Source organism: Eretmochelys imbricata, chromosome 7 (genome assembly GCF_965152235.1).
Source record: "Eretmochelys imbricata isolate rEreImb1 chromosome 7, rEreImb1.hap1, whole genome shotgun sequence".
NCBI lineage: Eukaryota > Metazoa > Chordata > Testudines > Cheloniidae > Eretmochelys > Eretmochelys imbricata.
This window is the reverse complement of record NC_135578.1, coordinates 82149282-82177064: the sequence shown is the minus strand read 5'-3', so window position 1 is coordinate 82177064 and position 27783 is coordinate 82149282. Positions and strand designations below refer to the sequence as shown.

At 41.7% G+C, this 27783-nt stretch overlaps 1 protein-coding gene across 1 annotated transcript in view; it reads right to left on the bottom strand.

The window, feature by feature from the left end:
- Positions 1 to 27783, bottom strand: part of LOC144267687 (hexokinase-1) — a 69370-nt gene that overhangs the window by 22734 nt on the left and 18853 nt on the right. Inside the window, exons 3-9 of the mRNA XM_077821868.1 lie at positions 22354 to 22502; positions 14113 to 14232; positions 10582 to 10677; positions 9208 to 9307; positions 8933 to 9116; positions 4806 to 4961; positions 1833 to 2066 (exon numbers count right to left, since the gene is read on the bottom strand). Of these exons, the coding sequence (XP_077677994.1) occupies positions 1833 to 2066; positions 4806 to 4961; positions 8933 to 9116; positions 9208 to 9307; positions 10582 to 10677; positions 14113 to 14232; positions 22354 to 22502 (1039 nt within the window). The remainder of the gene's footprint in view (positions 1 to 1832; positions 2067 to 4805; positions 4962 to 8932; positions 9117 to 9207; positions 9308 to 10581; positions 10678 to 14112; positions 14233 to 22353; positions 22503 to 27783) is intronic.

Sequence of the window (27783 nt, the reverse complement as noted above, 5' to 3'; positions counted from 1 at the left end):
CATGAAAGGAGCATGGGAAATAGATTAGTTTTTCTGTCTTTGAAATTTGCCAATCCCTCCTTTCTGCTGCACAATGGGGTTTTCCTTTCAAGTGCCCCAACCAAGCATGCACCAACCCCAAGCCTCCTTGGGCAGTTTTTTCCTCATATCACACAAGCTGAAGTATGTCTTCCAATGTAAAAGGAATCATCATGATGAAAGGGTAGAGGGGAAAAGTATTCATCCCATAGACAGATTTTTTTCCTGAATTCAGATAAAATCCTAGCAAAAGCCCTGGGAAAAAAAAACTCTCAGAATATCATCCTCCTAAAAGGATATATCAGGATCAAACTGGATCATCCTATGGCGTGAGCCACTATGGCATCTCTTATGTTACTACAGATTCCCTTTAGCTGGTATCACAATATTTTTTATTTTTATTTTTAATACTTAAGGGGAAACGTATAAAAATTAATTAAAAAGCTCAAAATATCAGCTTATAAACTAAAAAACACCAGAAAATAAACAAACAGCATGCACTAGATACCTTACATCTAGTAGAGGTGATAAAAATAATGGAGTTTTTTCCATAACAAACATTTTCAGGGAATATTTTCATTTTGAACAAAAAAATTAAAAAAAATATTCACCAGAATACCAGAAAATTTCCACAAAAAGATTTAAGAAATGCAAAGATTTTTGTTTCTTCCAAAAATACTCCACACACAATACTGATCCTTCTCCTTTATGTTCCATTTACAATGTATCTATACTATATGCTCCACCCCCCTAAGCAGTATCAAAATATTTTAAGTAATTAACTTTTCCAACTAGATACTTTTCATTAGAGGTGGTACACATTTCCAGCTTTTGTGTACACCAAAATTCTGATACTGACTTCAATGGTATTGCAGATTAGAGTAAAACCATTTGTTAGGACTAATTTTTAACTAATGTATGAAACAGATTATCACCTCATGAAAACCATCCCAGCCTTTGCACACGAAGAATACTAAAAAAATCAAACCTGCACTGTTGTTATTTCTGTCAATTTTGTGGTTTTGGTGCTGATCCTGCAAACACTTATGCACGTGCTTAACTCTAACCCAATGACTTCACAGGTAAGTGTCTGCAGAACCAAAGCCTTGGTCACTGGTTTAATTGTTAGAACTAGAATATCTTCAAGTAACTGTAAACAAGCCTCATGGTAACTTTGATACACATTAAAAAAATAAGTGCCTCCTCTATCAAGTTTACATAAATCTGAACTAGTACATTATAAAAATGCAGCTTAGAAATAGAGAAACAAATAAGCTGCTTTTATAAGGACAAGGAAAGGCAGATGCTATTTTTTCCTTCTAACTTCCAAGTATAAGCAAGGGAAGACTGGAGAAATGAGGTTATCAAAGTCATTTTCAAAACAATTCAGTTTAAACAAGTAATAAGGAATAACATTCTATTACTGGGGTTTCCTCCTCAGAGCCCAGTCCACAGACACAAAAGTACAGTCTTTGGATATTTAACTGTATTGTTGATCAAATAAATTGTCCTTTACAGCTGGGACTTTCAAAGGCACATAAGGGAATCAGACATCCAATTACTTTCAGTGACATTTGGTTACCTACTTCCCTTAGGCTCCTTTGAATTACCAGCATAGTCCTACAGTTGAAGGCAACATTTCTCCATAGAGATGTTTATTTCTCAATATACATATGCACACACATAACTTCTGTTTACTTATCTCATTCACGACTCCACATCAAGATGCTGGCCTCATGTTACATGTCTGACCTTTGCAAAATATGAATCCTAACAGATGCCAAAATGTTAATTATAGAAACAGCAGGACTTACTGTGGATGCATCTTGTAAAGGGAACCATCCACACCCACCGTGGTGCGCAGCCTGGTTACTCCTTTATTATCACGCAATTGATTCAGAATCGCGCCCAAAGTACTAGCCACCAGATTAGCAGAACGGAATGAAACAATTGTACAGACGTGCTGGACAGCAATGCAGTCTTCATGGGATGGTTCTACCCCAAGACGTGTCAAAATTTCTTTGGCTTTATTCAGACCTTCTTTGCTTCTACAAACAGGAATTTAAATAGTGAACTCTTTATCATTAAATTATAAAATGCATAATGAAGTAATATGATCTGATGTCAGGTGCTTTGCCACATGACAGTGTTCTGAAAGTCTCAGAAGGATCTTAGAAAAAGCAGTTGAGGGCCGTATCAGCCCACGTCAATCTCTCTATTAACTGGACTACAAAATCACAAAGTACAAAACAAGGGAGAGTAAAGCCAAAATAATGTTTGCTAAGAATATTCAGCTTTTCAGTAAAGCCCAATGGAAATATACAGTCTATGAAATCATTTCTATCAGTGGCACGACGTAGTTTCAACAATTCTGTTACCACCAGTTCTGTCAATACTATTCTACTCATGTATATATATTTAAAATGCTGGATTACTCTCATATGTATTTAAATGCTATTCATCCCCTCCAAATTTGTTTGCCATTGGGCATCGAGTACATTTTTTGACAAAAAGTGTATCACTTCTTAATTAAGATGAGTTTATAAGATTCACCTCCAACAGGGAGCAAGTTTGTTCATTGTGCCAGGTTGTATGAGCAATTCTACTCTCTAGTGACTTTGTCCGCCGTTTTGGTTTGGCTTCACACATGTCTGAATTATGGCAATCATATTTATATTGCTACTGCCAAGTGTTACCTGATAACATGGCATGTACATGTAAGAGCAGGATAGTAAAAGACATGGAGAAGCCTGGGGAAGCCAGTTGTTTATCACCTCCAAAGCAAAAGACAGCAGCAATGCCATTAAAGTTCCTTTGGTTAATTGCCCCAGGGAACTAGTAAGCATCTCAGCTGTACACCTCAACAGGCCAGGAGTAATTAAATTTCTTTATGACTTGTTGACTTTTTTAAATTATAAACTAATTCACAATTTTGAATGATAAGCGGAGGCCGCCATTCAGCAAGCTACTTAAGCATCTGCCTAATTTGGAACACATGAGTAATTCCATACTCACATGCTTTAAATGTCTCCTGAATTACGGCCAGGGTGAACAGAGATGGCTATAGCATTTTTCATTCTAAAGCATGTTTTTCAGACTTTTATAACTTTGTCAAACCTTTTGTGCTGAAATTTTCCACAGTGATTCTCACCTGATGGTTTTTAACCACCAAAATATTTTAATGCTCTTCACTCAGCTTTCTATTGATTATACGTGCATGTGAATGTAAGTTGAATCCATTTTCACTTTTAACGTGGAGTTGCTTATGGAATATGATGTAGGGAGGTGTGTAGGGAAAGAAAGTTGGCTCCACAGAAGTTTCAGAAATTACTGATTGTTCCCACAATATCACACCAAAAATTGTAGACCCAAAAAATCAGAAACAGATTTTTAAAAATTTGGCTCAGGGAGAGTATTATACAGTCACACAAATTTTAAAAATGGGTAGTGACTGAAAAGCATTGACTGAAAAGGTGTTGACATTGTCACATTCAACACATCATATTTTATAGGTCAGTGTAATATTTATTATTGTTTACTGGATGGGATGCTCTGTATACTTTTCACATTTATTTATTTTCTACATGACAGTAATATGGAGATGGGAGAGGGTGTCACACAAGCATTTACTGGGATGCACTAAGCAAGGCTTTTAGCAGGTTTAATCACATGCTAGGAGAATATGTTTCTGGTACACCCTGGTGGAATACACGGTAGTTGCAATGTTCTAGATAGTAGAGATAGGTTTCAGTAGAAACCCAAACCACCTGCCAGGACTTGATAGCACTTCAAAAATATTCACACATCCACAGGCATGCCGACAGACTGTGCTTCACTATCATTCCTACCCCAGAAAGCACAGTAGTTTAGAATGGCAAAGTGCATCAGCACATCGGTATTTCTAGTTTCTACTTTTGACCTCTCATTCCTGAAAGGATGACAGTCAACAAACTGCCAGAAATGCTGTCAAAAATGCACAATGCCAACACGAACAAGAGTAGGCACGGGTAGCATACCACTCACTCAGGTAGTCAGTTCCGGGAAAAGACTCTGTTTGGAAATAGTGGAGTCCACCACGCAACAATAACTATTGATGGCAGTGGTGCTTGAACTCCCAATGAGATTAATAAATGCCCTTTAAGTTAATAAAGTATGTTACTAAACTGGAGCTCCCATATTAAATTGGTGAACAGATTTGAGGTCTGATTCTCATTTACACTAAAGCCCCCTTTACACAATTCTGGCAACGTAAGTGGACTTTAAAGTGGATGCAAATGCAATTACCTTTAAACCAACTTTAAGGTCCCTTCACACTGCCCAGAGTAGGGTAAAGGGGGCCCTCATGTAAATAAGAATCAGATCCTAGATCTAATTTTATACTTAAGTTTTAGGTTCATTTGAGATCAATGTCCCAGCTTTACTTTATGCATTTGGCAATTGCGACCCAGAACTCTGTAAATGTAGGAACATTAGCCAAAAGGTTGTGGGAGGCAAGACTAAGTACATTTATAGTCCGCTGCTATTGGACAAACACTACTTGTTCACACTACAGTAAGAAAGCGGCTGTTTGCAACAGCCCAACCAAAAGCCTGCCCTGAAACTCCTTGTTCACACAGCAGCCACCATGATTATTATATCCCACTTCCCAAGCCACTGCCAAATAAGAAATGGCCAGCAAAGAATTAAGAAAGGAAGAGATGGCCACAAAATCGCATACGTGCTGATGCTTTTACAAATCACAGAAAGAAAAAAAGAGAAAGAAAGAAAGCAAGAAATGAGTTGCTCACTTTTCTATGGCAGACACATGTTTCGTTTCAAATTTTCCTTTGGTTAAAAGCTCTGGAGTGATTCGTCCCTCGAACAGTAGCCCCTCTTTGGCCATCTTTACAAGGATAAGCCTGACCAGCTCACCCATGTACAGTCCACTGACCATCTTCTCGAACCTGTAACAACAACAAAAAAATACACAAGTTGAAAGTTTTCACAGTGAACTCTCAGATTCAGACTTTATATCTAAAGTTCAGAAGTAAGTCATCTTTGATGCTTTTCTACCTCCCATCTTTTCTACTAAGAGGAGAAACCATATGGTGCTATTTGCTACAACTCCGGCAATATCATTTAGTGAATTAAAACCATTCAAATATGTGACAGACACAGGATAAGGGTTATGAGTGGAAAGTGCCCTCATTATACAGAGAAACCTTAGAGAGGCCAAAAACGCATCTGCAAATAATGGTGGGTGAAATTCTGTCACTTAGATGGTCAAGTACAGTACCTGATTTGCATCTATAAGTCACCTGCTTGATCTACAATACTTAGTGGTATGGTCTGCACCTGCGAATACATGCAAGAGCAGAACTGCAAATACATGCTAGCAGAGAAGCTGGGCTAAGGCCTGGCTGAAAATCTGGACTGTTATGTACATAAATGCCCCCACCACATGACACAATGAGAATTTTTGAGTCAACAGTAATAGTTCTGAAAATAGCACATCAACAGAACCAGACAAGGAGGATCAGGATTCAGGATAGGCAGGGCTGGCTAACTGTGGACTCTAAATGCAGGAAATAATACTAAATTAGAGCTGACAAGAAACAGTCAGCACAACATGGTAACATCTGATGCTACTGAGGGTAAGAAGCACTGGAAGCAAAGGTGCGACTAAACCAAGTGTTGGATTCAGACGAGATTCAGGGCAAAGTAGCAGCAGTGGGTGCTAACAGAACCTCAAAGTCATCATGGAAAGGTACCTGCTCAGGAATAGTGTCTACTCATCCACCCTTACCAGCAAGATAATTAAGATAATGAACAAGCTAATAGGATTTTATTTTACATTAGCTGCCTCAGATGAGGCGGGGCAAACAATTTCACAAGGTTGTGCTAATACAGGCTGAATGCAGGAAATTAGACTGAACTGAAACTGACAAGTAAATTCAACATCAGCATCAATGATATCCATAACTCATGCTATGTCTCCATTTTGAACACAACTGCTGCAGCTGTGCCACTGAAATGCTTCAGTGCAGATCAGAGATGGGTAAACTACGGCCCACGGGCCACTTCCGGCCTGCGGGACCGTCCTGCCTGGCCCCTGAGCTCCCGGCCAGGGAGGCTAGCCCCCGGTTCCTCCCCCGTTGTCCCCCGTCCCACTGCGTGGGCAGCACAGCTGCCAGTCCTGCTCTGAGCAGCATGGTAAGGAGGCGGGAAGCAGGGAGGTTGGATAAGTGGCAGGAGGTCCCAGGGGGCAATCAAGGGACAGGGAGCGGTTGGATGGGGCGGAGGTTCTGGGGGGCGGTCAGGGGATGGGGAACAGAGGGGTTGGACAGGCATGGGAGTCCCAGGGGGCCTGTCAGGGGGCAGAGGTATGGATAGGGGTCGGGGCAGTCAGGGAGCGGGGGGAGTCGGATAGGGGGTGCGGTCCCAGGAGGGGGGTTAGGACGGGGGTCCCGGGAGGGGGCAGTCAGGGGACAAGGAGCAGGGGGGTTTCTGAGGGGGGCAATCAGGGGGCGTGAAGTGGGAAGGGGCAGAGGCCAGGATGTTTGGGGAGGCACAGCCTTCCCTACCTGGCCCTCCATACAGTTTCGCAACCCCAACTTGGTACCTCAGGCCACAAAGTTTGCCCACCCCTGGTGTAGATGCTTACTACAGTGACGGGAGGGGTTCTCCTGCTGCTGCAGGTAATCTACCTCTTCAAGAGGCTGTAGAATTCTTCCACTGACCTAGCACCATTTACACTGGGGGTTAGGTCAACTTAACTACATCTCTCAGGGGTGTGGATTTTCACAGCCATGAGAGATGTAACTTTGCAGAGCAGACCAGCCCTCAGACAAAATCCTGCACCTGAGACTCACTGGGAAGTTATCCTTTTCAATGGCCTACAGGATAGTTTTGAAGTAAAGAGCAAACTAACTGGGTTTTATGTGATCCAGTTCAAATACTGATCTGAGTAGCTTTAAACAAAATGACAGAAGCAGAATCTACTGAACTGTCACCATACTCTTCTAGCAAAGAGACAAGTGCTTCTTCATTCCCCTTTTTAACTGTTGTTTTAACCCTTCCAAGTGCATGGCAGCATGCAAAATGTTTCTCTAACCTCTTAAGCCTAGACTAATTGCCAACTATCAAAGACAATTTATAAATATCGTTCTTCCATATTAAACCAAATAACAGAGATCATTCTGGTTAACTTTAGCACATTAGCCAGCATTCTATAGCATGTATTGTACTGTAATAGGGCTGTTTAATACTGTAAAATGGACTCCTTCAGTGATCACTGAGACAAGCCTGGAAAATGAACAAGCCAAGACAGAAATAAAGAACTATAACCATTACTATTTATCAAGGACCAACCCTGACAATATTGCTATGACCAAGGTGGTAGTAAAATGAATGACAAGTCTATTCCACCAGTAATAAACTCTCAAGCAATCAGGCTAGATGGGGCGCTGTAACCACACCCAGCCTGTCTAGTAAAGCTATTTGGGTGGGTGTACGCATGCTTGTTTACAAGGAAAAATCTCAGGCAACAGGATTCTATCTGGACCAAACAATGATGAGTACTGAGAAGCAAAAGACTTAGAAACCATGCAGTAATGAAAGGGAGGAAATGCATGGCTGTGTGGTAGGGGGTTTCCAGGCTACAGTACAGGGGAATCAGAGATATTCCTGACTAAAAATGATGCTGAATACAATGGTGTCTCAGGAAGTGATTTCACAAGTGCTAACAAAAGTTCAGTGGATGGAGTGTTTCCTCCTCCTTTTCTATGGTTCACAAACATGCAGTACTAAACCTCCCTTAGCCCCACTGCTTTATGGGCATGTTATCAGCATAGCTAGCACCAGTGCCTCCACCTACCGCAGTCCCCATCTTAACACATTAATTACCAGGTAGTAAAACAGAGCTATCTTGCTTCCCTCTGCCCAGTTCAGACAGCCCACATTTGTTCTACGAACCATGACCCAAATCCTCTGCTGCACCCAGTCTCTACTTGGAGTCATAACCAGCTGGGCAAGTTTAAAGCAGCCACCAGGCAGCAATAAATCCCAGCAGGAAAGTTGTAAATCCAGCCTGAAGATCAGAGAGACATCAAAAGCCAAAAGACCTGAGAGCCATCCAAAGTACAACTTGATTTGTTCTCCTTCACCAACCTTAGACTCACCGAAATTCTCACAGCCTGCTGCAGAGAGGTGATTTACATGGGGCAAAGGTCTGAGAGCCTGCTGAGGGTGCGGGAAGTTTGAAAGGGAAAACAGGTATATGGGATGAGCCATATAGATAGCTGTGAGAAGAGAGGTGGTGTGGGGGATGGAGAAGAAAAAAAAAATATCATTGGTTTCACTGAGATCTCTCAGTGCAAGATATTTAAATTCATTGGAGTCAAAGCACAGCAGCAAGTGCCTGAGTTTTTGGGCCTGTAAACCAAACTTTAACAGGTTAAGAATGTGGTGAAGTGGGAATTTGGGCCTATTGAAGTATTAAGCGAAGAAAGGAGTCGAGACCTGTTGGAAGTTCACAGTGAGGGAAGAGGAAAAAAGGTAATTTGCTTGGAAACTTCTGGATTAGAAAAGAATGAGGCCCAATCTTACTGAAGACCTGTGATGGTGGGGTCAGCCAGTGTAGGAACAGGACTTTAGAATAAAAAGGCTTTGGATCAATTCACTTGAGCCACGGGCAAGAGTCCGGGGGGGGTGTTATATTTCATTTTGTCCATCCCTCAGTAAGATCTCAAAGCTTCCCCTGGCCTACGGTTTGTAGACCACAAGGTGGAACAGTTTTAAATGTAACAGACTTCACAGGCTGCTTCCTATACCTGCCTCACTAAAATGCCTAATCCTGAGATTGCTCTACTATGATTTTATAGATTAGTCTCAATCATTTTGTGCCACTAAATAAGCAAATGAAAGTCTCACTTACAGTTGTTTTCCAGGATTGAGGGATCCACGGTCAATCTCCCTGTCAAACTCAGTTCTGATGTCTTCTAGTGACCCATCATCTCCAAAGGCTCCCCACTCAGTGTTAATGCACATCCTCCCCTCATCACCTTCTACCAGATCAATATGCCTCATTTCTTCCATGTAGCAGGCATTCGTGCCAGTACCTTTAGGAAAAGATACTAGCAGATATTAACAAAACAAGCCAACAAAAAACAAAATGCAGTATGTCCACTGTAGCAGAGGAATGAATGTCACCTATAATCAAGCCAACTTCACAACGCTGGTCATCAAACCCACAGGTCATCATTGTTCCTACTGTGTCATTTACAACAGCCATGATGTCTGCATCATAGTCCTGAAAGAGAAAAGAGAATTTTACTTATATCACACACTTTTCTTTAAAAAAATTAATATCAATACGACAATGTAAAATGTCACTGACCCACAGAACTTTGAAAAACATTATATTTAAAGACAACTCTGCTTATACCAATCAATTTCTCTATTACTACAGATACAGTATTTGCTTGTAAACAGGAATATTGTTCTTAAGAAAATCACCCCTACTCTTCCTGCCTATTGTCCATCTGAAGTCACAATCTTGTGTTGGTAATAAAGTTTATTTGCAGAAGATTGCAAGAGCACTAGAAGCAGATTAATGTTCCAGGTGAAGGAGAAGTAACAGTAAAAGAGTAATTCCTAAGAAATCAAGTTTCTGTCTTTATATAAAGTCCCTAGTAACTGAAAAGGGAAAAAACCCACAGTTACATGATGCAGAGATCAAATGGTCTTACAATAGAAAGTTTTGCTAAGTTTTTCTTGAGGAGTCCATGAGTCTCCACCTGTCCTATTGAATGTCTGATGTAAAGATTTCTTTAATTAATATTAATTGAAAACTTTGAGTAAAGATTATAATGTATGCATGTAATCGGTAAATAATAAAAATCAGTGTATTTCCCTTAATCAGTTCATTTGGGGTGTTATTTATCTTCCTCAAAGTCTGAAACAAGTAACTGATTACATAGTGGCATGTCTTGGTGAAGATAAAATCAACTTATCAAAGGTTTTCCTGCTACTGAAATAGAACAAAAAAGTATCCAGTTTCAACAGAGAGTTCCATTTTCAGACCAAGTCACACTTTATGACATCAGTAGGCTCACCTGATTGTAATAGTCATATGATGTGTAAGTAGTTGCTCAGGAAGAGAATTTGCTGAGCTACAGGGTGACACTGCTAGAGAACTAGCACGGTGATACACGTAATTTCACATTTAACAAGAGTGATAAAATTGCTTGAGCTTTCAGGTTAACTATTGTGAGACAGTAACTTAATTTTTGCTTCATGGCACAAATGGTGTAATGATGAGATGTGTAATTTTATTAAAGTTATTGTAAATTTTCACATAGGAACTATGAAATTATTTTGTTTCCCCACTGCATATCACATTATGGGCTCTAGAAAGTATCTCTGTCTCTCAAGCCTTTTGTGTGTGTGTGAGTAAACACAAACACACACAAAGAGAGAGAGAGAGAGAGAGAGAGAGAGATTTTCTAGAGTCCGTAATGTGATATGCGTGTGTGTGTGTATATGTGTGCGTACATAAGTACGTAAAAGACTAAACAAATTTACCCCACGTTTCTTGATTGCCTTGTTGAGCAGCTTTACTACATCTGCTCCCTCAACTCCACTTGCTTTGAAGCGTTTTGTCCAGGTTATCAGAATACCCTAATAAAAAAGGAGAGTAACATTAAGTACAATATTAAACCAAACAAAAAAATTATCTTTTTCTCTAAAACAAAAAAAATCTATAAATCCCTGGGTTTGGATAGTCATTCTTTTTCCCCGACAATGCATCTTAATCTGATGTGACTGGCAATCTTTGTTTCTTACTATAGCTGGTTGAAAAATGGGGAAAGTTTTTCCATCAAAGATTTTGTGTGAAAGAGTGAGAGAGCTTGGCTGAAGTTTCAAATTTTCTACAAGTTCCACTGATTATTATTGTTCCTGAATGATTTCCTTCTCTAAGACCCATTCCAGTTTCCCATTTCTCCCGTTAAGGCACTAGGATGCTGCAGTTCCCAGAGGGGGTTCACTATGCAGGCATGACTGAAAGAAGAATGACAGTAAACTCATGTGGAAGGAAAGAGAAAGACTTGATCAGCGGAGATGGTGCCAGGAATCAGACTGGTATGCATCCGGCATCACTGATTTGCATCAGGAGGGAGAGAGGAGGATGAGCATCTTGCAATTGTAAAGAAAATGTTCAAGGGTTGAAATAAACTGAAATATTAGAAATGTGGCAAGGGTTAAAAACAATTTTTAAAAAGGTAGTGGGCTAAAATATTTTCAAAAAGCTAAATATGCAAGGATCAATTATAAATTTTTAAAAATCACAAATGACTAAGCTAAAAAATCATTTAAAAACATAATATGCAAGGGTTAATTAGAAAGAAAAGCCTTAAAACAATAAGGGTTAAAATAATTTAAACATTGAAAAGGAATAGACTCAAGAGGAATAAAAAATAAGAAAAAAAGTAAGGGTAAAAAATAAAATAAAATAAAAAATTAAACAGAATTAAGCAAAAATAAGGTACAAAATAAATAGATACATTTGAATAAATGTTAGGTTTAAATTACTTAACAATGGACAATTGTCTAGGCTCACTAAATAATCAAGGCAGTGATGGCTAACTACGGGATAAAGTAACAAAAGTGGGAAGCAAGGATCAAGTAGTAATAATAATAAACCCTCCCTTGTATTGCATTCCTAACCCATCACCTGGTCTGTAATTGTGTTAATTAGACTGTAAGCTCTCCTGGGTAAAGACCATGTCTAATTTTTTGTATCTGGATGGCACCTAGCTCACTTTGGGGCATTTAGTGAATAAATTATAAATAATAATGAAAGGAGGAAGGAGACAAGAGCTGCTGATCAACAAAAGAAAAAAGAAGATACAAACTAGCACCATTTATTTCCTCTCTTTCTCTCTCACATGCCCAAGCTATCCACCCATCCAGGCTTTTATAGCAGCACCCACCACAGCAGAGTCTGAGTGCCTTCCAAAGAGTTAATACACAAATCTATAAATGGTCTATGATCTAATACTCCTGCATATCTGCAAGGTTCTCCTCTTAAAAGCTGGCTACCACTTCTTCCTATACATTCTTTCAGAAGGTTAATTTTTCTCCCCTCAAAATTGGACAGTATTTATTTCAGTGGATACAGGAGAAAGGTTTGCCATGGCAGCTCTGCTTACGTCAGTGCTCGTTTCACAGCAAGATGTATATAGTCTGTCACTAACTCCTAAATAACTGCTCTTGCCCACAAGTCATTAAGGAACCTGTGTGACCTAGGGACCTGTTGGTGCCAACCGGCAGAGGACACAGGGATGCATAAGTGTTACAGGGATCAGTAGCGAGGTGTCTCAGAACCCTAAGAAGCATCACAACCTGCGACAAGATCCTCCAGAACCGAAGTCAATAGGCCTCCATGTGAGTGCAGGGGTCCAGCCTTGCATATTTCAATGCAAGACCACAACCTGCAAGTATACACTCCAATGAAGTGAGCTGTAGCCCACGAAAGCTTATGCCCAAATAAATTTGTTAGTCTCTAAGGTGCCACAAGGACTCCTGTTCTTTTTGCGGATACAGACTAACACGGCTGCTACACTGAAACTCTTCAGTACAGGTACTCTGTTCTTGGACTAGTCCATTTTGCTTGTTATATGGTACCATGTACATGTATGACACTATGTAAATAATTCCACCAACCTCTGCCCTTGTGTTGTGTCTCGTGGGTTATACATTCCTACTATCCATTTTATTCAGGCTCTTGCCGGGTGAAGCACTGAATATACAGTTGATATTTCTCAAGCTCAGATACTATCCATGAGACTCTTCAGTCATATGCCTGCTTCTAATTCTCATTTGATGATTGACATAGGATACAGCTTGATGCAGTTGCTTCTTTTATTGACAAGCTTCCAGCTGCTGTTTGAACTCTATAAACTCCCTGAAGACTGCTCTCATTACAAGGACATTGTCTGGAAAAGTATATTCCTTCTGGAACTTCTAATTATACCTAAACTCAGAAACTAAATGACCCTCTGCCTGCCAGCACAGGCCCCATTCTGCAATGTGAAATGCACTATGAATATTAAAAGTAGATGCCTTGCACTGCTAGGGCAACTTCCATCCAAAGATCTCTTAAAAACATTAGTGAATAACCTTCACAACAGTCCTGAGAGATAAATATTATCCCCATTTTACAGATGGGGACACACACAGGAAGGGTAAATTACTTGCCCAAGGTCACACATTGAGACCAAGTCTACACTACAAATTTCTGCTGGAACCTCTATGTCCAGAGGGATATGACAAGGTGTGTGATTTGTTGTATTCTCCATAGCATTTAGCTCCTTAGAACTAGTACTGATGTTATGTTTTGAATATTGAAGGTCTATCAATATGTGCACTCTCATTGCTTCTTAGTACATTAGCATTAGTACATGGTTTCTACAGCAATACTGTATTAGCAAGTCACTGAGGCATTCTACTTATCTGAAGTAAAAGATGGGAAATAATGCAGAAATACAATACTGCAGAGCACTCTGTGGTTTAGGGAATCACATAACAATCATTATGCATTCAGAGTAACAACACAGCCAGACAGATTTCATTCTGTAGCCATGTTTGTTTTGAAACCACATCAAATAGCTTTCCACCCCCCCTCCAATCTAGTGGACTGATTCTTACACTCCCATTTTTGCTCAAAGAAAGCTCACCACCTCTCAAGCTTAGGTCCTAAATTAGGACCACTTTCTGCAATTTTTACTCACAATGAGTAAGTGCTAGTCATTATGAGCAAGTATTGGTGAATTGGGCCATCAAAATTATAACCCGTATACTATATTTTAAATTAAAACATCATCATTCAACCTAAAAGGTTAACAGAAAAATAGTAGAAACTGGTCATTTGTTAAAAAGTATTTTTAAATCATCTTGAGATGAAGTACTACAATGAAATATTCAATAATTGATTCTTACACTGAGAGTCAGGCCAGCTGAAATACTGCTTGTTTGTTGACAGGGAGGAGAGGAGGGAAGGGTTAATAGCACAGTGTTTCTGCTTACATTAATAAAATTCTGAAATATTCTTACCTCATCTAGCTTGGACTGTCTACAAGGGAAAGAAAATGTAAACCCAACTGGCAATTTCTTGTCCTTGATTTGTTGCTTCTCCATGAAATCTCCCAGGCATTCAGCAACATGATCAAAGAGCTGTAAGAAAAAGAGAAACATAAAATGACAACAGTCAGAAAGACAGTTTTCAGGAAAAAATATGCCTTGACCCTCACAGGAAACACTGGAAAGAATTAAAGCGACCGTTATAAACAACCAATTCATAAATTTAAAAAGACATTTTCCATGTGTCATTTAGAACTGATAACGCTTTAAAATTAAGGCAAAATAGATAAATATTTCAATATTCAATAAGTAAGGAAAAGAAATTGTTCTTTTAGCAAATTCTACTTAACTTTTTTTCCCACCACTCTTTAAAAAATGCAAAACTTAAAATGATGGAAAGTGCCTCTTTAGTATAACACATCTATTAATAATTTGATGAGACGAAAAAATCAGTTTCTTTAAGAGATTATTAATAATACATTTATTAGGTAAATGCAGTTACCTGAAAGGGCTTATATTTGGCATTTGATCATACAAGAAGCTGACACAGCAAATCAACACAAGCTTAACTTTAAGCAGCTGAAATAATCATATTAGTCAATTAAACTATTCATATTCCTTGAAGCGTTGTTAGATTGAGACCACAAACAGCAGAACCTTGCAGGACTGAACCCTTGAGTAACATCGTCTCATTTTAAAAAAAAAAAAAAAAAAAAAGCATGAAAAAACAGATTTTTAAAATACTGCACATGCTCCAAGGGACAAACTGTGATGGAAACAGAATTTTTAAAATGCCAAGCTATGCAGGCAGGGTACATTCTGTCAACTGATGACATCTCCAGTACTGTAGCTCCTTAGATGTGACAAGCACTACAGCATTACTGCAAGCCAAAGAGAAAAGCCAGGACAGCACAGCAAGACAAGATGGCCTGGGCAGGCAACACTAGAAAACCTCTCTTCCCCCCTTACTGGGGTTCTTACTCTGGTAGTCCAACTCTCCAATCTCAAACCAGGTAAGAGTCAAAGCACTTCATAGCCTTTTCAAAATAAGAAGCACTGGAGCTCCAGTCTGGCTTGAGCATACCCATACACCTGCTCCCTGTGCTGCAAATCAGGCCAGTGACTGATGCTCCATCTTTTAACAGATCTCTCCTTTTCAGATGACACCTAACAAGAGAGTCCAGAACACTATCGGTGGCCAAACTCCATCTGAATGCTGAAATGATTGGCCGAACCTATCAGTGGTCAGTCAGTTACAACGAGGGTATTATGAACTTTATTGGTTCGAGTGTCATTTTCTGCACCAGCAATGATATCAACAAACAAATCTACATCTAATACAATGGCTTAGCTGCTAAAATGACAATCATTTGGGGCTGCTAGCCAGGATGCAGGATACCATAAATGAACATTCAGGTTTGTTTCTCCCAGAAAAAGCCAGAAAAATAGGAGTAGATGGGTTGAGAGGTCAGCTAAGAAGTGTAGCATGAATGAAAGCGGACTCTGGAAGCTTTAACTTACACTGGGCTTTTTTGAGGAGACAGCAGGAGACACTTGTCGTTGCCATCTCCATCCCCCCTTGGCTTTACCCACTCATTCTTGTGGCTATTCACTTCTCAGTTTACTGACATCAAAAATTGTACACATGGAAACTGTGTGTGTGTGTGTGTGTGTGTGATCATTCTCTTCAATTACTATGAAACCTCCAGTTAGATCATCAAACACACAGTCTACTGAGGACCATTCCGCCAGCCAAAGTGATTAACTATACAGCAATACACAGAGCACACCATAGAGCTGACTCAGCTCCTTGGATTGAAATGTCAAAAGAAATATATTCATATCTATCAGTACAAAAGGCTGGCTGTGCCTCAAATTGACCTATAACAAATCTCTCCCCTTGTACCAGCAGATTATATTTCTTTCACATTGTGACTCTTTGGAGACTACAAACCTGGAAAAATACCAGCACTCAAGGGCTACTGACTGAGACTACAAAATAGCCCTTTTATCACTCGTAGGTTGCCATGTACTTAACTAGCTGTAATCAAAATAATTTACAAGATCCCACAATGATAAAGGAAATACTGCAGACAGCAGCAAATATGAAACTTAAAAGGGATTTTTTTTACAAGACTATTCAGTTCAGAAGAACCAAAAAGTGGTTTGCATGACCTTTCTACTTACTAGACTACATTAAACACATAACTAAAATAAGAGCTAATCTGATTAAGCATTACTATGGTCATTTCAGAGAGGACACTGCAATTTATAATCTTTTGCAATTGAGAGCACCAGTACCCTCATACACAACAAGAAAGCAAAGGAAATCAAAGAGGCTTCACTTTTGTAACATCATGCTCAGCTGTCCAGATGAGAGATAAAAAGAATTATAATTAAACAAAAGAGTATTACAGTTCATATAAAATGAGTTGTTACAGTAATAATACATTATACATCTATATATTGTCTTCCAAGTGGAAGTGCTTTCCAAACTATACATACCACCACTAAAATGTTGCCCCCACTAGGGTTAGCCAGGTGAACAACAAGCAGAGAGCTCATTAAATTACAGTCCAGGAAGAGGACATTTTAGCCAAGGACACTGGTGCAAATTTAGGGTGACCAGGTTTTCAACCAGAACACCTGGTCGAAAAGGGATCCAGGCACCTCCGGTCAGCACCGCTGACTAGGCCTTTGACTTCTGGTTGGCAGCGCGATGCAGCAGGCATATCCCCCCCCTCCAGCATGTCCCCTCTCTGGCTCCTACCCATAGGGGCAGCCAGGGGGCTCTGCACACTACCCCCACCCCAAGCACCACCCCCGCAGCTCCCATTGGCCGGGAATCACAGCCAATGGGAGCTGTGGGGACAGCGCCTGCGGACGGGGCAGTGCACAGAGCTGCCTGGCTACGCCTCCACATAGGAGCTAGAGTGGGGACATGCCGCTGCTTCTGGGAGCTGCTTGAGGTAAGCGCTGCCCGGACCCTGAACCGCTGAGCTCCCCCGCGTGCCCCAACCCTGTCCCAGCTCTGATCCCCCTCCTGCCCTCTGAACCCCTTGATCCCAGCCCAGAACCCCCTCCTGCACCCTAAACCCCTCATACCCAGCCCCACCTCAGATCCCACATCCCCAGCAGGAGCCCTCACTCCCCCCGCGCCAACCCATTGCCCCAGCCCTGATCCCCCTCCTGCCCTCTGACCCCTCAGTCCCAGCCCAGAGCACCCTCCTAAACCCTCATCTCCAGCCCCACCCCAGAGTCTGCACCCCCAGCCAGAGCCCTCAGACACCCCTGCACCTCAACCCCTTGCCCCAACCCAGAGCCCTCTCCCGCACTCCAAAAACCTCAGCCCCAGCCCAGAGCCCCCTTCCACACCTCAGCCCTCAGAGGCAGCCCGGTGAAAATGAGCGAGTGAGGGAGGGTGGGGAGAGCAAGTGACAGAGGGAGGGGAGGATGGAGTGAGAAGGAGCAGGTTCTCAGAGGGGCTGAGGCAGGGGGCGGGGCAAGGGTATTTGGTTTTGTGCAAGTTGGAAGTTGGCAACCCTATACAAACTCCTGCTCTCAGGCAAACAGCCAGGGCCACCAGGAGGACACAGGCCCTGCTTTTTAAATTCTAATTCAAAAAGATCCCCTACTGTACACGGTGAGTTTTGTGGAACTCCATGCATTGTCTTGGAGAAGATGAAGGGCAACCTGACAGGATTTAAACCTGTGGTTCCAAGAAGTATAGATATATTGTATGTAATGGTTAGACTGCTAAACTATCCACCCTCACTAAACGCCCGAGTGAGCTGAAACCACAAAATGTGCACCAATGGCTCAGAGCACATCTTTACAGCATAAAAGGTATTTTAATACATAAAAACTACACAGGCAAATCAAGTGCATTAACTAGCTATTAGCTATGCTTTTACGAGTATGAAAGCACAGTCAGGAGTGTCTTTAATTTATATTGTACGGGAATTACTGTACCAGATTAAAAAATAAAACTAAACCAACAAACTATAGGAGAGAGAAATGGATTGTTAGGCAGAGTAACGAAGTGAGAGATACATGCTTACAATTTTTGCTACCATCTTTATTACTACTGGTTTTATGATTTTTTCCAAAGTGTCACTTTGACTCATCCACAAGTCCTCCGAAGGATTCATTTGGCTGGAAGTTTGCAAATCAGTATTTTTTTTAACTGTTAATGTCTAATTGGAAGGAATTTACAGATCTGAGAGAGTTAGGGAGCTAGAGTAAACTTCAGGAATAAGGAACCCAGCAGAAAAACAGCTAAATGTGTATCGCTCAGACTCAAACACTATTTCAGTAGGATGTTGAGTATAAAGATCAATACAGAAATCAGGTTTTAAATTAGCTCTAGCTCTTTAGACTGACTTGGAAGAATCTCTAGAAACTTTGGGCCTGATACTGCACAACTGAAGTAAATGGGAATTTTGCCCGAGACTTCAACAGGAGATTAAATGAAATTTACTTATATAAAAACGAAATATGTCTGTATCTGACAGATGGGGAAGGATAAAAGTCTGAATACACTAACATGGAAAATCTCAAAATAAGCTCTGCCAGCTAGACATGAAGTCATCATTCACAATTCCTCCACTAATCTGAATGGGATTTAAGAGGATAAATCTTTGAGGTTAACGAGCGCTAGTAACCAATCCTGTTCAGAAGGTCAATGGAACAGCTATTCAGGTAATTGTGAAATTGGTTCACAAATTTAAAGGAACCACTAGCATAAGAATCAGTCAAAAGCATTTAATCATTAACTACCTGAGTGCCTATCAGTTTCCTCAGATGCCCTTGTAGAAGTACAGCACGAATTCTGCCACTAACATACCACCACTGAAAATTTTAGTCATATTTACATTGTCATACAAGAACTAAGGAAATGGATCTAATTCTGATGATCTTTCCAGCTTATTTCTTTCTTTACCAGTATCTAGATACTAGAGAGTATCTAGTCATTAGAGTACAGTTATAGCTACCGTTCCTACCTCTCTTCCCAGTTTAAAGCCCTCTTGACAATTCCTTTTAGTTTTGAGCCCAGGCAGCTGGTCTCTTAATATATGTAGGGCCTTCTAATAGTTGCCTTATTTATCTTATGACTTACTTTTAAAAATCATATTTAACTGGCCTTAACCATCTAACTGCGCACACCACTAGCCCAAGTAATAAGAATACACATTTAGTGTTTCCTGTGCCCTCTCTCCTCTATTTCTTCCCATTGTTTGCAGCACCTGCTTGTGGAATCTTGCCGTAAATTAGACTTAATTCCCTTTAGGGCAGGGACAGCCTTTCACTATGTATTTGTACAGCACCTAGCACAATGGGTTCCAATCCTCATTGAGTTCTCTAAGGGTATGTCTACACATACCCTTAAAGCTGCAGGTGCAAATTTCATATCATGGAGACATCTGACCAAGCTAGCTTGCTAAAAACAGAGTGCAACCACAGAGGAGCTAGTCACTCCAAGAACGTACCCACCCAAGATGCTAAGCATGTACTTGAGCAATGAGACCCTCCTGCCATTCATGACACTGTGGCTACACCCTACTTTTAGTGTGTGCTAGTTCGATCAGCATGATTAAGTGATAGGATTTGGGAATCACTCTTCCTCCCATCTCTTTTCATCCAATCCGCCACAGGATTCTAAAAAGGCAACGAATGTAAATGTCACCTCAAGCATCCCAGAAATGCTTAAGAGTCCCACAAGACCAAAAAGCCATGTGGTAGCCACTGTGGCAACAGGGAGAAGAATCATGCTCTGGCCAGTCTCTCATTGGCCTCTGAGTTAGGGGCAGAAAGGGAAGCAGCAGAGGATGCTGGAGAGCAGAAGATGAGCAGTCTTGTGAAAAGCTGGCAATTGCCCAACTCCTCCACAGAAGCTCCTCCTGCTGCTGCCATGGGGCCAGGAAAAAAGTTGATAGATTACATGAAGCAACCCAAATCCCCAACTTCTGTAGCACATCCTGGAGCAACAGGGTGCCCAGATAGCAAGTATGAAAAATCAGGACGGGGGTAGAGGGTAATAGGCGCCTATGTAAGACAAAGCCCCAAATATCAGTAGAGCCCTAGCAGACACAAAAATGTGGATCTGCATCTGCCAGAATCAACCCACGATCCAACCTGCACTAGCTGTCTTTTCCGTGTAGCTGCACCAGCAAGCTGCCTCACAAGGACAAGCGACTGGTGGGTGGGGAGAGGAGAAAGTGGAGATGAGCAAGCGGGGAAGCGTGTGTCTTGCAGGGAAGAGGCGGTGCGGAGGCTGGGAGGAAGGAGCATCGCATCACGTGCTGCTCCCGGGGGCTCGCAAACGACAGCAGCAGCAGTGCGTGTTGCCTCATAGCGGGGCAGGGGGTGTGGCGCCAGGGCCCACCTGCTCCAATCCCCACGGCTGGGGGAAGGCCCCACTGCCCAGGAGCCGGCAGGTGGGAGCGCAGCCAGTGCTGCCGGGCCAGGCCATGATGAGGATGCTGGTGCTGCCGAGGGGTCCAAGCTGCTGGACGGGAAGCAGCGCAGCGAGCAGGTGCTGGACATCCCCGACTTCAGCCTGCTGCCCAGCCCCAGCCACTGGCTCCTGGCCCTGAGCGTGTTGTGCCCCACAGCTGCCAGAGCCGGACACTGCGGGCCAGGCGTCACTGGTGAGCACAGCCTTGCGTGATTGTATCCGCATCCAACCCACTATCCACAAAAATAGTCCACGGACAACCACATCTGCGGATATCCGCAGATTTGCAGGGCTCTAAATATCAGGACTGACCCTATAAAATTGGGATATCTGGTCACCCTTTCGAGCAACACATTTGGAAAGCCACCCAGCTGATCACACAGGGAGTAACAGGCAGCAGCATTACCCTTTAGCGTTTTTTTGTCACTGTTTTGTTTAAAAAAAACAAAACAAAACAAAAAACATACAACCAGCCACCGGTGGAATGTGGGGTTGGGGGTCAGGAGAATGGCAGAGCCACCATCAAAATTTAGGGAAAGTGATAAGGAGAGAGTAGAGCTGTATGTGTTAAATGTATACTGCAGACTGTATACTGCAGACTGTCCATGGGTCTACCCATTTCTCCTGGTACTTTTCCACCTGAAACCTCCCAACAGTTTTAACCCCACCTCTCCACAAAAATCGTAACATAAATCAATTTAAAAATGTACATGAACATCAATGTATGCTTTCAGATAAATCCCGACCCATTCAATCTAGCCAAAGTAATAAAACACACAACTTTTTAAACCTTTGTAATAGTAGTAGTGTAGATCAAATATCACTATAACTGTTATACAAATTAATCCCAATAATTTGAGTGATCATCAGATGATACTGTATATCATAACTATGTAACAATTGTCATCAGATCTGCAAAAATTAGAGGATGGAAATCCCTTTACAACCATTTCTTCAACTTTTAAAAAATGGACTTTGAATTTTCTAAATGGCAATCTTTACACTCTTCAATGGCTCCTCCTTCTTATGAAGAAATAAAAGAGAGGTAGCAAAAACTGTATTTGCCCAACAATGAAAATCCCATAATGTGTGTTACAGTGGAGCAGAGTATTTATATATATGTAAAATATTCTCTGTAATCCCATTTCCTGACCATATAGTAAATGTTTCTCCACAGGCAAATCTGGTATTCCAGGAACACAGGAGATTGAAAAAAATTACACCTACCCGGTTTCAAACAGCATTCACCACCAAGTCACATTTATCTGGTGATAAAACACTTTGCCACCTACAGTATATATATATTTTTAAACACACTACAGTCCTCATACTCTTTCATGAAAGAGTCCTCTTCCAGGCGGCTGAATACTTGGTCCTGTCACCAATCTTTATCTGCTTCTAGGCACAGCCCTACATTTCAATTGTAAGGTAGATTGAGCTAATCATTTATAAAGACTGGGAGGTTTTTCAGCCCTGTTCCCATACATTTTCAGAACATGGTAAGACACAGAAATTGGTTTAGAACTGTAAATTCAAACTCAGCAGGAAGTGACTTGTGCAGTGAAGGCTGTATTCTAGTTCCCTTGGATAATTATCAAGGCTGCTTATTTATTCTTAAAATCAATAAGAATTAGAGAGTTCAGTACATAATTTTGAATATTAAAGCATTAATAAGATTTTTCTTTCTACACTTCTTTAAAACGATAATGTAAAAGATTTAATATTTTAGATAAGTATCCCTGAGAAAAGAAACCTACCCGGGTTCCAGTGCCATGCATGATATCTTCTGGTGTGTTATAAATCTCAGTTTCCATTTGTACTGTCTGCTTTTTCTCATGAGAGACCTTCACTCGCAGAATTCGAAAATAAGATCCACCAAGATCCAATGCAATGAAATCTCCTTTCTCTATTTGGAAGACAAGATTCAAGTAATCAGAATTGTTAAATGGCTCTGACCTATGAAACATCAATCTATGTACAAAGCATAAATACATGTACTATGCTTATGGCAAATAAGTTCTATCTCCAGCATGCCTATACACAGTATGTCAAGCTAATTCCCTGTAATTCAACCTAAGATTACTGCCATAGCAACACTGAACATCAGTGATGTCAAGTATATAATAGTGTGGCTTATCCAGAGAGAGGGCAAAGGAGTAGTGGTCAGCAATCAGGGATGGGTCGATCCAGTTCTGTGTGGACTATCGGAAGCTCAATGCCATCACTGTATCTGAAGCCTACCCCATGCCCAGGCCTGATGAGCTCCTAGACAAATTGGGAGGAGCTCGATACCTTACCACCATGGATCTTACAAAGGGCTACTGGCAAGTGCCACTGGATGCAGGGTTCAGGCATCATGACTAAGCTCACCAGACTCAATGAGGAAGATCTGAGGAGCAAGCTGAAAACATCATAAATCTGGAAGGAATGGAATCATGATGTGTGGAAGATTAAAGAGTGTTTCTGTGGGGGAGGGCACAGACTGAGAGGAAGAGTCTTTCCAGGGGGACCTAAAGTATTTCTGGGAGAACTCTGAAGTTTTGGTGCATCTGGATACAATTTAGCCTTAAATTACTCCAATTTACACTGGAACACAGTTAACTATAAACCAAGAAAAGAAAAGGAGTACTTGTGGCACCTTAGAGACTAACCAATTTATTTGAGCATGAGCTTTCGTGAGCTACAGCTCACTTCATCGGATGCATACTGTGGAAAATACAGCAGATGTTCTTATACATACAAACCATGAAAAAATGGGTGTTTACCACTACAAAAGGTTTTCTCTCCCTCCCACCCCACTCTCCTGCTAGTAATAGCTTATCTAAAGTGATCACTCTCCTTACAGTGTGTATGATAATGCTTATGCTCAAATAAATTGGTTAGTCTCTAAGGTTCCAAAAGTACTCCTTTTCTTTTTGCGAATACAGACTAACACGGCTGTTACTCTGAAACCTATAAACCAAGAGTTTCATTCATGGGAGCTAAATTTCCCTGAAAACTACAGTAATGCAACAGATGTCAGACAGAGAGAAGTCATACTAAAAACTGTCTCGACAAACCGATAGCTGTCACAACAGACGAGTTCAAAATTTGTGACTTCTGCTGAATCTGACACAGATACAGCTGCCTAAAATGATCTCCTCCTGCAAACCAGGGAAAATATTAGGACATTTCCGTCCCTATCTCAAAAGGAGAGGAGACGGGTTTCAAAACTTCAAAGCCAATTCAGTTGATCATCTACCTCAAGAGCAGTTCAGAAAGCCTTAAGAATGTGACCCAGTCATGCTACAGAGACTGGCAGATATCTGAAAAGGTCACACTTTCAGTGCTTGTTTTACTGCTGTGTAAATATACTTGACTGATCCAGGTGATGACACTTGAATGGTCTTGTCTTATCCGACAATAGAACAAACCAGGACAGTGATCATTAACGGTTTAAAGAAGAGATAATGAGGGAAACACTTACACAATCTTTATAACAATGAGCTACAGGCCAGCATGTGCAATACATGAACACTGAAGCCCTTGAGCCACGCTCCTCCTCCCCACCCACACACACAGAAAAGCCAATGGATTTTAGAAGGCTGTTTCCAGCTTAGCAGCACAGTTAAGGTAACACTGCACTTTCTTGTGTTCTCCCAAATTCCACCTCTTCACTGATTTGTCACTTTGGTTAAACTTCAGAAACTACATATACATATGTGGCTCGATTGAAGTCAATGAGAGTTTTGCCACTGACTTCTTCTGGACCAGGATTTCACCCATCAAGAGTAACAGAATAAATCCTTTGCCACATATTATACCATTCATTGCAGTTAGCACAGACCCAATTGCACCACTTGTCCTCATTACTATGATGCCTCACGGGATTCAATCCTTGATCCATATAAATATCTATCTCACCTTTCTTTTGAATTCAACCTCTTGTATAATTCCTATGAAGGAAATTCCCAACTCTCTTGACATTGCTTGTTTCAGCCATGTGTCTGTCTAAAATCAATACTGATGCACTTTTAACTGCTAAGTATCATCCCTGAAACGTCATTATCTCCAGCTTCTCTTCAACTCAACTCTCGCATCCATCTATATGGTCAAGAATCTAATTTGACTGACCCCAAATCTTTGTCCCACAACTCATGTGTCTGTAATTTGCCTACTGCTACCAGAACTTACATCTGACATTATTCTGACCACTCCTCTGTAAAAGCTAGTATAGTCTTATTTATACTTCCACCTCTCCTCATCTGTCCCGCTTTGATGTTATGTGCACAGAGTCTTCCAGAAACCTGCCTACTAAGCTTCCATAGGCAGTGTAACTTTCAAGAAGGAATGATCCCACTGTGACAAAGTGTGATAGGACTACATCAAATTGTGAAATCTGTTTCGTACCTGTGTTGATATATTGGCACTATAGCTGCATTAGTTCAGACTTGTCCAGGGGCAGCCTACTCTGCTGCATTCCAGGCAGTTGCCCTGCCTAGGAAAGGCATTTGACACCTTGCTGAAGACTGGTGAACACAGAACCCCACAGTCTGAGCGCATTGCACAGAAACAAGGCCCTATGTAAGATGGGATTCTGCTCTGTGGGGACTGAACACTACCACACATAAGGAGGACTTGCAGGAGAGAGAGGGCAGGAGGGACTCTGCCCCATCTGAAACAATGAGCCCGCGTCTACATTACGAATTTATGGTCGGTATAACTACGTCACTCAGGGGTATGGAAAAGGCACATCTCTGTATAACTGTGTTGCTCCAACCGAACTCCTGGTGTAGACAGTGCTATGTCAACAGGCGTGCTTCTCCTGTCGCAATAGCTACCACCTCCTGGAGACATGGAGCTCTCCCATCAGCAGAGGTAGCATCTTCACTGAAGCACTACAGCAGCATCGCAATGTTGACAAGCCCTGATGAACCACAGACTCACGTGAAAGGAGGAGCTCAAACTAGGAGAGGGGGCATGTCAGGACTTGTTATTTTCCAAGTGCTATAACTCTCAAGTGTTTTAAGAGTAATGGCTTGTCTACACTGAGCGTTAGTACACGGCAACATGGGTATAAATCTATGGCACACTAGCATGCTGTGCACTAACTGGCTATGTGGATCCTGCTACCACACACTTTCTCCCTCTAGACAAGGCCTCAAATGACTGTGATTAAGCAGGTTTCAGAGTAACAGCCGTGTTAGTCTGTATTCGCAAAAAGAAAAGGAGTACTTGTGGCACCTTAGAGACTAACCAATTTATTTGAGCATAAGCTTTCGTGAGCTACAGCTCACTTCATCGGATGCATACCGTGGAAACTGCAGCAGACATTATATACACACAGAGATCATGAAACAATACCTCCTCCCACCCCACTGTCCTGCTGGTAATAGCTTATCTGAAGTGATCATCAAGTTGGGCCATTTCCAGCACAAATCCAGGTTTTCTCACCCTCCACACCCTCACACACAAACTCACTCTCCTGCTGGTAATAGCCCATCCAAAGTGACAACTCTCTTCACAATGTGCATGATAATCAAGGTGGGCCATTTCCTGCACAAATCCAGGTTCTCTCACCCCCTCACCCCCCTCCAAAAACCACACACACAAACTCACTCTCCTGCTGGTAATAGCTCATTCAAAGTGACCACTCTCCCTACAATGTGCATGGTAATCAAGGTGGGCCATGTCCAGCACAAATCCAGGCTCTCTCACACACACACACCCTTTTTTCTGGGGACACACACACACACACAAACTCACTCTCCTGCTGGCAATAGCTCATCCAAACTGACCACTCTCCAAGTTTAAATCCAAGTTTAACCAGAACGTCGGGGGGGGGGGGGGGGAGGAAAAAACAAGGGGAAATAGGCTACCTTGCATAATGACATAGCCACTCCCAGTCTCTATTTAAGCCTAAATTAATAGTATCCAATTTGCAAATGAATTCCAATTCAGCAGTTTCTCGATTCCAATTCAGCAGTTTCTCGCTGGAGTCTGGATTTGAAGATTTTTTGTTTTAAGATAGCGACCTTCATGTCTGTGATTGCGTGACTAGAGAGATTGAAGTGTTCTCCGACTGGTTTGTGAATGTTATAATTCTTGACATCTGATTTGTGTCCATTTATTCTTTTACGTAGAGACTGTCCGGAAAAAAAGGGGGCAGGGGGTGTGAGAAAGCCTGGATTTGTGCTGGACATGGCCCACCTTGATTACCATGCACATTGTAGGGAGAGTGGTCACTTTGGATGAGCTATTACTAGCAGGATAGTGAGTTTGTGTGTGTGGTTTTTGGAGGGGGGTGAGAGGGTGACAGAACCTGGATTTGTGCAGGAAATGGCCCACCTTGATTATCATGCACATTGTGAAGAGAGTTGTCACTTTGGATGGGCTATTACCAGCAGGAGAGTGAGTTTGTGTGGGGGGGGGTGGAGGGTGAGAAAACCTGGATTTGTGCTGGAAATGGCCCAACTTGATGATCACTTTAGATAAGCTATCACCAGCAGGACAGTGGGGTGGGAGGAGGTATTGTTTCATGATCTCTGTGTGTATATAATGTCTGCTGCAGTTTCCACGGTATGCATCCAATGAAGTGAGCTGTAGCTCACAAAAGCTCATGCTCAAATAAATTGGTTAGTCTCTAAGGTGCCACAAGTACTCCTTTTCTTTTTGTGATTAAGCAATTCCTCAGCTACACTTGGGTTCCTTGCTTTTCTGCCACACTGTCTCTCAAGGGGTTAAGTGAGTGAAACCAGAGTGCCCACAGCCTAGAGGGAACTATGGAAGGAGCATGTGTAAGTGACTCGGGGAGGTCAGGAGGTCTCACGCTGGTTTCAGCATCTAGGGTGGCTGTATAGAAGTTTTCCATATCTCACGAAAGGATGTCAGACAAGGGGGCTGACCCTGGGAGCATGCTCTCTAGAGTCCCAGAGCTAGAAATAGTGACTAGACTCTACCCAGACCCAGTTGCTTTGGAAACATGTGGGGCCTAATGACTGGATCCACTTGCAACAGACTGGTGACTGTACAGGGGGTTACTGGGCCAGTCTGAGACACCTACCAGCTGTCATTTTCCATCCTGGAAATTAGGAACTCCTAAAGGGGTAAGTAAGTTCCCTACAGAAGTTGTTCTAGTTCTCCCAAGTTGCAGCATCTAGTATCAAGCAAACCACCATATGCGAGACATCAAAAACAATTCATACATA